At 40.5% G+C, this 11515-nt stretch overlaps 1 protein-coding gene across 1 annotated transcript; it reads left to right on the plus strand.

Annotated features, from left to right (window-relative positions):
• Positions 1–1399: 1399 nt before the first annotated feature.
• On the plus strand, positions 1400–10580 carry LOC142209673 (delayed-rectifier potassium channel regulatory subunit KCNS1-like). Its single transcript, XM_075278701.1, has 3 exons — positions 1400–1581; positions 4957–5948; positions 10172–10580. The coding sequence occupies exons 2-3, from the start codon at positions 4983–4985 to the stop codon at positions 10559–10561; spliced, it is 1356 nt and encodes a 451-aa protein (XP_075134802.1). The 5' UTR covers positions 1400–1581; positions 4957–4982; the 3' UTR covers positions 10562–10580.
• The last annotated feature ends 935 nt before the right edge of the window (positions 10581–11515 follow it).

The following is an 11515-nucleotide window of genomic DNA, read 5'->3' on the forward strand; positions in this document are numbered from 1 at the left end:
AAAAAAAAAGGCAGTTTAATGGTAGAATCCCTTTAAATACTGAGTTGTATCCCACCCTGGGCAGCCGAGGTAACACCTGACAACAGGTCGAAGCACAGAAAAGAAACAAGCAACTTCTCCTGGGGAGCAACTTGGTTCTGCCTGTAAGGAATTATTGTGAAATCCAGTTTTCCAAAAGTACCAGAACACGCAATGAGCCGCAACAATTAAAATGACATGAGCATTCAAATAACACAACATTCAACGTAGTGCAAGTACATCATAACACATGAAAAAACATAACCTGTTAGCTATAATGGGGTCTGTCGTTTTCAAACTGAAAGTGGATTAGATAAAAGTCCTTCATACATAATGACTGTATATTTACTACAACGCATAGTTGTACACTTGGTTGTCAGATTTCTGCCTGTCTCACAGAGACCACTCATGAGATTTAACTCAAGCAGTCTCATATCCAGTTCTTCACACACGACTCACTTCAGGCTTCGATCTCTGTCAGTCAGGCCCAGGCCCAAAGGGCTCCATCTCCTGGACACAATGAATCACGTCCTCACGTCCTGCCAGTGTTTCTTGTTACTGTTCTTCTTTGTATTCTTTTGCTGTTTGGAACAAGACCCTGTCCTACCTTGTGTATCGTAACAGTTATCATGTCTCTTAAAGTGACAGCCACCAATACACTTGTGTGCCAGTATATAAGCAATTGTGTTAGTAAAGTTCAGCTGCTACAATTTTATTTGGTCTGTGACTGTCTTCTTTCTTAAGGGAACCTTAAAGGGGCAGATATCATCCCTGACATATATCTAAGCAAAACAAATATCCTGATTCACAAAGCTTGGGGCAACGCTGAGTAAAACTTACAGAACTGTATAATGAGCAATATCCTAATATAACTCTATTACTGTAATTGCTTGCCCTAGAGGAGGAAGCAATTCTAGTGAAAGAGCAGAGCAATGACATGGAAATTCAATTCTGGCTTCCCTATGAGTCCCTTAGCAGAATACAGGGGATGTTTATGGTGGCCTGCGTGCATCCTGTGAATGGGCTCCTTGTAAAAGCAGCAATTCTTATAATAAGATTACGATATGTTAAGGAACTTCTCATAATGATATTAATGAAGATGCAATTTAAAATGACGCCGCACTAAAGCTTCGCCTTAACATGTAGGTGGATACGTATAGGTAGTTCTAATATACTATGGGACCTGCAGCCTCATTTATCTCTATACAGCACCACCGCTACCAATCATGAGGTTAAGCTCATGAAAATTTACGTAACAGTTCAGATTTGATGCTGCCTGGAAGTATGTGTACAGTACATCAATATTTAAGTAACCAGATCTAACTACAAGCCCAAGAAAGCTGGGAGGAGATTCACATGACAGCAGCTCTCTGCACTGGTACTGGGGCTTCCATGCTTCATTCCCAAACCTTATCCACAGGGTCAGGAGCTGCCAGTCCTAATTCTCAGTCATTAGACCCTCGCATCAATTTCATTTTTAAGCTGGATTCAGTAAAGATTGCTGACAACTCTTATATACTGTTTGACGTTCCGTGAAGAAGGGACTTCAGGCGATGTGTATGGGTGAGTGCAAATGCTGTTTCCTAGGATTTCCTAGGTTGTCCATTGGTGTGTATTCAAATGTAGCAGAGCTGAATTTGTTGTTTAACTGTAGGTTAACAGTTGGTTTACTTACAGCCCTATGGAAAACCACAGATAACGCATCATGATGTCTAAGCACAACAAGTTCTGACAAATGACAAACTCAGCTCTACTACATCTTTACCATAACTGAGGTCTGCTGAATAAAAAGTTGCGTTCTACAAGAGTATAAGTGTCGTCGTCGTCCCCCCCCCCCCCCCCCTTCACAGAATAGAACTTTTCTGGGCTGATTATAATGTATTAGGGTGTGTATTGTATCATTATTAATGGACACATATTTTATATTGGCCGCCAGCTGTTGCAGTATTGAACAACTCTTATATAACAGGATGTAGTAGAGCTGGTTGTGGTTTAGTTTCTGCTTAATATCGCTTATGAGAAGTTTTACGTTTCTAACACTGTATTCAAAATGTACAAAAACATAGGTACATACGTAGAGAAAGGGAAGTGGAAAAAGAACTGATAGATATGTGCATAGATATATTGATATACATTAGATAAAAGATAGATAGATAGAAAGAAATAGGGATAGATAGATAGATAGATAGATAGATAGATATTATGTCTAATTTATATCTCTATAATTCCTACAGAATTAGACAGACATAGATACCAGGCAGTGGATTGGACATTGATAGATATGTAGATAAGTAATAGATTTTAGATATACATTAGATAGCCAGATAGATAGAGTACTATTATACATGAAAACTGTACAAACTATTAATGGCAAAGGTATAGATATGTAAAATAAAACGTAAGTTTTATTTTACATATCTATACCTTTGCCATTAATAGTTTGTACAGTTTTCTGATAGACCACGGTTTTTCTACTATTATACATGAGATAGGTGTGAACTTGGATTAACATTAGATATACAATAGATAGATTTCTAGATAGATAGATAGATATGTTTAATTTATATGTCTATAAAAATTAGACATACAGAATTAGACATCAGATTAACATTTATAGAGAAAGGGCAATGGATAGAGGACAGATAGATATGTAGAAAGATATAGTAATAGTTGTTAGAGATACATTAGATAACTATTAGATATTCATTATATAGATAGGAACATAGATTAATATTAGCTATACCTATAGAGAGATATGATCATAATATACATTAGACAGACAGATAGATAGAATCCAGAATAGATCAGTAGCACAGTGATCCAGGGTACATATATGTCATCTTATTCAGCGAATAGAGAAACATTGTGCAGTGAATAAAGGGGCAGTTTTTACACGGGATCCTTTTGGAGTGCTGTAACATTGTTTCCTAGATAGATATACATATATAGATACAAAGATTCTGAATGTTGCACATAAAAATCAAACATTGTGTTTTTTGTTTTTGCACTTTATTATTGCCAATAATTTAGTGCTGAATAGTGATCATTCTACCAATACACAATAACTAACAAGTGATCTTTGTTACTATACATATGGCTGTACAAATATAAGTGGAAGTACACAGAATGTACAGACGTATATCAAGTGTATACAATGTATTTAGTGCCCTGCACAGAACAGAAAGGTCAGTACAGTGAAGCTAATAGGCCACAGGCATGCACGGCATCACAAACAAGGATATATTTAGTGTGCCATACATAAACCAGCATATAATATGATGACAACAACCATTCCTTCTGCTAATGGTTACTTACATTCAACCAACAACGCTGGAATGAAACTCCAAGACCCCAGTGCAAAATCTGTAATGGAGCACCCATCTACCTTGTGCCATTTAGTATAGTGATATATTTCAGGTGGCAGAAGGACCTTTGGGGCCCCCTTCGGGTCCAGGGCCTGGTAGTGACTGCTACTGCTGCACTCCTTATCTTTAATAGTACACATACTGTGGCCACCTATCTTACCTTACACAGATAACTAAAAACAGCCAAATAATTATTCATTTTGTATAGGTTAATATTAATATATCAACATAGAATAAGTTTCCACACAACTACTTCAAGTCCGGAGAGGTCCTGTGCACCCTGAGGTCTGCGTGTATCTAAGACTTTGTATATAGTGAGCTAAAAATACTTTGTTTTTGTTGTTTAATATTAATATATGTCTGTGCTGAGAAAGTTCTTAATCGGTTCATACTTGTGAATTAGAGAGAACTGCACCCAGCTGGGAATTATATAGCAGTGTTTCTTGGATGACATTGACCACAGAGGTCCATGTGGATGTTATTTCTGACAATAATCTGTTCTACAGCCACCTAATATGCAATGTATAATAATTATTAGTCCACCCTATCCATACGCAGATGTTAAAGTTAGGCTAGATATGACAGTTCTTCTCTTCAGGTTCTGGATCTACCACCATTGTAGACAGTCAGTAGCATTGTCCATATGCATAGGATTATTGCATCTTCAATGGCCAATCCAATGAGCCCCTATACATAATGAAATGGTATAAATGTACACAACTTTCTAGCCAACCCGTCTATACAGTAACTTGGATAAAATCTATAGGTATATTCTTTGGCCATAATTAAATCAGTCCATATAGTCAATCAGATGCTTCTTAAAGGGGTTATCCAGGGAGTCTATCATCACGTTCTTTGTCAGAGGCTTTGTATGTGATGAGACCCCTGGTTCCAAAGTTGTTCCCAGATCCTGTTATTATAACCAGAATTTGGCCTCCAAGTCACTCTGCTGCCTCCCTCCTCTCTTGTGTTCACCAATATCATGGCGCTGGCTGAAGACATGATTATAATAGTGAAGCCAATGCAAGTGATACAGGTAACTAGCAGTGAACACAGGAGAGGAGGGGGAAGTGGAGTTTGATCACATGACCAGTGATTAGAATCAGAACAGAACCCCTGGGTTTGTCCCATGCAAAACTCTGGAGGAAATAAGTGACTATTGACTCGTTGGAGAACCACTTTAAAGGGGAGGTTTCACAGATAGTCACCTAGGACAACCCCTTTAATTTGACATCACCTGTCAGCTAATTAGACAGTTCGAGATCCCCTGGTTGGAGTTGCTGTTGGGTGCTGATATCCCATGTAGTGCCCACTACAGAGGAAAGGCAGTATTGCTTAGTCCATTTGCATGAATTCCAATCCATGTAATACATAAACGGACTTGGTCTGCCAGGGCGAGAGAGTTCTCTGTGCTCTAATAAAACATACTGAACAAGCGTTCTCGAGATGAGACAACCTTGCCCACTGGTGTTTGCAGACTGTATATGGAGAAGTTGATAGAAAATAGATTTGACTATACAGTAAAATTATTTCTATTTGATCATTTTTATTATGTTTTGGTTTATCCACTTAGATACAGCAATGCAATAACCAGTGACCATGGTTCATAAAAGTAAATCTTTTTGGATCGGAAATTTCAAGGACCATGCCATCAACATAAATGTTGGAGGACTGAAGAAAAAAATCAGCTCAATCACACTGTCACAGTTCCCAGACACCAGGCTTGGGCGTTTACTATTTTGTGACTCTGAGGAATCCATCCTACAGATCTGTGATGATTACGACTTGGTATCTAAGGAGTTTTACTTTGACCGAAATCCAGGTCTTTTTCCATACGTCTTGTACTTTTATGAGACCGGGAAACTGCACATGATGGACGACCTATGTGCCTTCTCCTTCTCCCAGGAAATAGAATACTGGGGAATCAGTGAGTTTTTTCTAGACTCTTGCTGCAGTTATCGGTACCATGAACGTAAGTTAGAAAGTAGAAGACGTAACTGGGATGAAGAGAGTGAGGTGAGCAGTGTGGACACATCTGTAGATGAGATCTCGGACTTCAACCATGACCTCATGCGCTTCGACACATTACAATGTGGCAACTTGCGCAAAAGACTTTGGCTAACTATGGAAAATCCCGGATATTCAATTCCCAGCAAGATTTTTAGTTTTATCTCTATCTGCGTAGTTCTCCTCTCAATATCGACCATGTGTATCAACAGCATGCCAGAGTATCAAAACCTAGATGAGGATGATGTCCCCATTGATGATCCAATCCTTCACAACCTGGAATATTTCTGCATATCCTGGTTTACATTTGAAGTATCTTCAAGACTGCTTCTTGCTCCTAATCTCAAGAAGTTTTTTAAACATCCATTAAACTTGATAGACATTGTGTCTGTTCTTCCATTCTACTTCACCCTCTTGGTGGATCTGACCATTGGCAGTGATCATGAGTTGGAAAATGTAGGAAAGGTTGTCCAAGTGTTTCGACTAATGAGGATTTTTCGAGTCCTAAAACTGGCGAGGCATTCAACTGGTCTTCGATCACTGGGAGCTACACTTAAGGTAAAATAAGCAGTTGTTAATTTTCTGTCCTTCTACTGTACATCTACCTAGCCTGTACTATATGCCACTGTACTGCTAGGTAGGCGGTCCTCTGCTGAAACACATAGCATAGGACTTCCTACTTGACAATAGAGAACTGAATTAGCATATTGTGTGCTGAAACTAAGAGAAATAATTGCCTGGGAATGGTGGGGGCAACAGAAAATTTTAAATTGCACCAGAGTGGACTCTCAGTTACCAAAGAACGCCAAGACATCAGAGTAAGGTAACAAGTCGCTAATTTTTATACAAAAATGGTCATGCTCAAAATTTAGCAACTTTTTAAAGACAATTTTCTAGTGCAGGGTTCTTCATGAATATTTCCCTTTGTATTTCAATTCAGCAAGAGAAAGGTGCAAGTCCATAATTCTTCACAAAGAGCCTTAGCCTCATGCCCTATGGCTATATTTTATGAAACGATACGTGGGCTCAGGTCATAAGTAGATTGATGATGATATTGCCATTTCTTTTTCAGGTAACTGTTTGCTACTTGTCTCATCAGCCAAAAATTTAGTGTAGATATACTTTATATAACATAGAAGATATTGAGTACTTTGGTGTGTCCTCAATATGTACAGGTTACTATCACTTAATTACCAACTGGCAAACAGGACATCATCTAGATCGCCAATATTCTTGACCATGCTCGCTCAGTTTTGGGACGTTTATTATAAAACGGTAATTTTTTTACTATTTTCTTGATATTGGCTGCAACATTGGAATGCAATAAATACTTTGGCTAAGGAGGATCTAATAGTGGATGCCTGGTTGTAAAAGAGAACAAGCAGCCTTAGATTAGAAGGAAATGTATCTTATAATATGGACTAAAAAGGCCAAGATGAACCTTTCCGCTTTATCTACAAACCGCCTATTACAGATGCACAATAAACAATCCAGCTCGGAGTTAAACTTATGAAATAAAGATAAGCAAAGCTTTTATGGTGCTTTCAACCTAGCCAACACTTACTTCAAGAAGTGTGGCCTAATTTGTTGTTGGAGACAAGCCATTTCAGACAAGCAACAGCAGACATTTTACTACCACTAGAATGTTCCAATACACGGAGCATTCAGTCATTGTTTAACTAGGTTATGTTAAAGGTTCTGTCACTCCATATGAAAAAAGTTTTACAATGCGCATGTTAAATTAAAGGGGTATTCTGGTCACAATAAGTTCACAGGATAGAGGATAATTTGATGATTACTAGGGCTCTAACCACTGGGACGCCCACTGATCAAGAGATTAGGGATGTTTTGCACACTAATATCAGGGGTGTAAGTACCGGAGCAGCAGCGGTAGCGGCTGCCACAGGACCCGGGACATTAGTGAGCCCGGCAACAGCTGCTACCGCTGCAGGTTTTCTTTGTAATAAGCCGTTACCTTGTGGAGTAACTCCAGCAGATAATGGGACCTATTTACTGCAGCACTGGATGCTGCCTGAAGATGGATGCGGCAGCACCTGGTATTATGTAGAGGAGCTGCCTCCTCCACAGTCCATCTTTTAACAGGAGTGAAACCAGCAATTGCCGGCTTCACTACTGTACCCAAGCAGGGGCTGCCTGCCATCTGTGCCCCTGCACTTGCATGATGTCAGCAGGCAGGAGAAACTTCTATCTCCTGCCTGCTGTCCCCAAGCCCTGATACCTTGTACTAGCGTCTATCCTAGTAGGTTACAGGACCTGAGTGTCATGACGTCATCAAAGGTCCTTTAAGCTACTAAGATATAATCAGAGTATTGTGCGGGCGGAGCTATCCGGATTGTACAGGTCAGTGTACAATGGGGGAAATGGGTTGCAGGCTGCCTGTGAGCAAGAGGGAGAATGCGGGGTGCAACTATTATACAAATAATCTTGGCAACAACATTGAAATAGATGGTGGATTTTACAGGATAAAGGGTTGATATTATACCAGATTAAATATTGTAATGTAGGGATCTTTGTATTGGCCCTTCCTCAAACACTCATACAGCAACTTCCCCCTTGGCCAAGAGGCCACATGACATAGGAGGACACGTGTAGCTTGGCATGTGTATCTGGATGGTAAGTCAAGATGATACATATCCTATTAATATTATAAATGTGAAAGTTTGTGGGTTTGTGAGTTTGGATGTTCGGATGTTTGTTCCTCAATCACGCAAAACCCGCTCGACCGATTTGGCTGAAATTTTCCACAAACATAGTTAATACACCCGATTGCGCAATAGGCTACTTTTCGTCACAATAGCGCACATACGTTTGTGCCAGGAACCCCACAAAACCCAAACTCACACCACCATCTCTGCAATCTCACACACTTTGGACCATAGCAAGCCACAAAATTCATATTGCCCTCTACAGCCTCGCCCCTAACCCCACACAATCACATATACATATACTTTACCACTTTGCCCCTCACCTTAACCATACTCCAGGAGGCGCTCTATAACGCTCCGGAGCAGCCATGTTTGCCGACCCCCACCGCTCTGACAATCCGCGACACCGCCCACCCATGTCAATACCCCTAGGCGGTCTAATAAATGCAAAAAAAAAGTTTAAAAAAAAATAATATATATATATAAAAACAAATAAAAAGGATTAAAAATTCAAATCACCCCCCTTTCCCTAGAACACATATAAAAGTAGTTAAAAACTGTGAAACACATACATGTTAGGTATCCCCACGTCCGAAATCGCCCGCTCTACAAAGCTATACAAATATTTTTCCTGTTCGGTAAATGCCGTAGCGGGAAAAATGGTCAAAAGTGCCAAACCGCCGTTTTTTCACTGTTTTGATTCTGATAAAAATTTGAATAAAAAGTGATCAAAGCAATAACATTTCCCGAAAATGGTAGAACTACAAAGTACACCCGGTCCCGCAAAAAAAGACACCCTATGCATCCCCGTACACGCACGTATAAAAAAGTTACGGCTGTCAGAATATGGCGACTTTTCAAAAAAAAATTTTTTAACATAGTTTTGGATTTTTTTAAGGGGTCAAAATGTAAATAAAACCATATAACTTTGGTATCCCCGGAATCGTAACGAAACACAGAATACAGGGGACATGTCATTTTGGTTGCACAGTCAACGCCGTAAAACCAAAGCCCGTAAGAAAGTCGCAGAAATGCATTTTTTCTTCAAATCCACCCCATTCAGAATTTTTTCCCTGCTTCCCAGTACATTATATAGAATAAACAATGGTGGCATCATGAAGAAAAATTTGTCCCAAAAAAATTAAGACCTCATATGGCTCTGGGAGCGGAGAAATAAAAAAGTTATGGGGTTTAGAAGGAGGGGAGTCAAAAACGAAAAACCAAAATCAAAAAATGCCATCGGCGGGAAAGGGTTAACTTCAAATACTTCTGTCCCAAAGACACTATGTAAAGTTTCTCACAACACCGTATAGCAGCTCAAATACAAAGTAAGGGTGCATTCGCACTGAGTAAACGCTAGCTTATTCTGAACGTAAAACACGTTCAGAATAAGCGGCGTCTAAAGCAGCTCCATTCATTTCTATGGGAGCGGGGATACGAGCGCTCCCCATAGAAATGAATGGGCTGCTTCTTTCACTCCGTGCAGTCCCATTGAAGTGAATGGGGAGTGCCGGCGTGTACGCTCCGGCATGAGCAGAGCTTGCCGTATACGCCGGCACTCCCCATTCACTTCAATGGGACTGCACGGAGTGAAAGAAGCAGCCCATTCATTTCTATGGGGAGTGCTCGTATCCCCGCTCCCATAGAAATGAATGGAGCTGCTTTAGACGCCGCTTATTCTGAACGTGTTTTACGTTCAGAATAAGCTAGCGTTTACTCAGTGTGAATGCATCCTAACTGCAACACAAAAGTCTCACGTATTCTCTGAATTACAGCAAAAACAAGATACAAAGTTACATTTCATATCCCATACCTTATACACAGTACGAAAACCTTACCCGCGCCTGTATATACCCACTGCTACAATCACCGCAGACGAAGTCGCGGGTACCAGCTAGTAAATATATATACTATGAGCCTTGAAATAAGGACTAATAGAAAATGAATTCACCCGATTCCTTTTAGAAAGGTTCCAGTGCAGGTATTTTGTATGTCTATCATGTTGACAAGGTACGATTACAGACAGTCGTAAGACCGATGTAGGATACAAAATGATACATTGTATTGGATGATCTTCTATCCATGTTCTATAATTGTGTTATGTTCTTCTTTCAGCATAGCTACAGAGAAGTGGGCATCCTACTCCTTTATCTGGCTGTTGGTGTGTCTGTCTTTTCGGGAATGGCATACACTGCAGAAAAGGATGAAGACACAGGGTTTGATACAATCCCTTCTTGTTGGTGGTGGGGGACAGTAAGCATGACTACTGTAGGCTATGGAGATGTCGTTCCTGCCACTGTAGCCGGAAAACTAGCTGCGTCTGGCTGTATCTTGGGTGGGATATTAGTTGTGGCACTACCGATAACCATCATATTCAACAAGTTTTCACACTTCTACCGAAGACAGAAAGCTCTGGAGAATGCAGTGAGAAACAGTGACAGGAAGCCAAGCCAAGAACGCAGTGTGGATGGCGAGAGAGAATCGGAGAATTTTACAGAACTTTAATAGGAAATGACTACAGGGCCTTTTACATGGGGCGGCAATGGCTTAGAGGATCTTTGCCTATCATTGTCCAGTGTCGGGCTGTGTTCCACTGTAGCACGTTGTTTTCCTTCTTATATCCTTTCCATTATGGCTGATGCAGTCAATTTAATGATGCAGCCAAATGCAGGTATCCAGTGGTGTAACTAAAGTCTTGTGGGCCCAGGTGCAATCTTTTGTCCAGGACCCCTACCTCATTCCTACAGCGAATTCTTGATAGCGATGGTTATGGGTGCTAAGGAGTTTAAATCCACCTTAGTGTGGTTAGGGTCATCTGTGGGCCTCCTTGGCCTATGGGCAGATGGAAGTTGTAATCTCAATACTGATATCCATGGTTATGGGCCCCCTAAGGCTCCTGGGCCCGGGGCGACTGCACCCTCTTCACCCCTTCAAGTTATGCCCCTGCAGGTGTCAGTTCTTGCAACAAAAGCATTAGGGTGATGCCACACACAGCGGCACCATAGTGGCCTGGCAAGTGTGTGGCTGGAGGCGATACGTGTCACAGCACCCTTGTCCATTGTTGCTTGAATTGGAAACTACTGACTGCAATAGACCACATCACTGACCTGACTGCAGACGCTGCACCATGTGGCCTCGCCCTAATGGAAACAGCATGAGAGGAGAAGAAACAAGCAATCACGTGAGGATTGCCAGCCAAACACACTTGGTTATTTTACCATATAAATGCAAATCTTATTGCTGATATCTGAAATTTTAAAATGTAATTTTTTTGTGACTATGCATGTACATACATAACCGTATGTGATAACCAAAAGGATCATGTTTGTCCTGCAAGTGCCTCTCGATAGGCTTAAATACACACTTAAAGGGTATGATCCTAGCACAATGCAACATTTGTTATTTTCCTTGACGCAACAGTATTTTATTTCCACATTTCCAGATAAAATAAAAAAATGA

Source organism: Leptodactylus fuscus, chromosome 6 (genome assembly GCF_031893055.1).
Source record: "Leptodactylus fuscus isolate aLepFus1 chromosome 6, aLepFus1.hap2, whole genome shotgun sequence".
NCBI classification, from domain to species: domain Eukaryota; kingdom Metazoa; phylum Chordata; class Amphibia; order Anura; family Leptodactylidae; genus Leptodactylus; species Leptodactylus fuscus.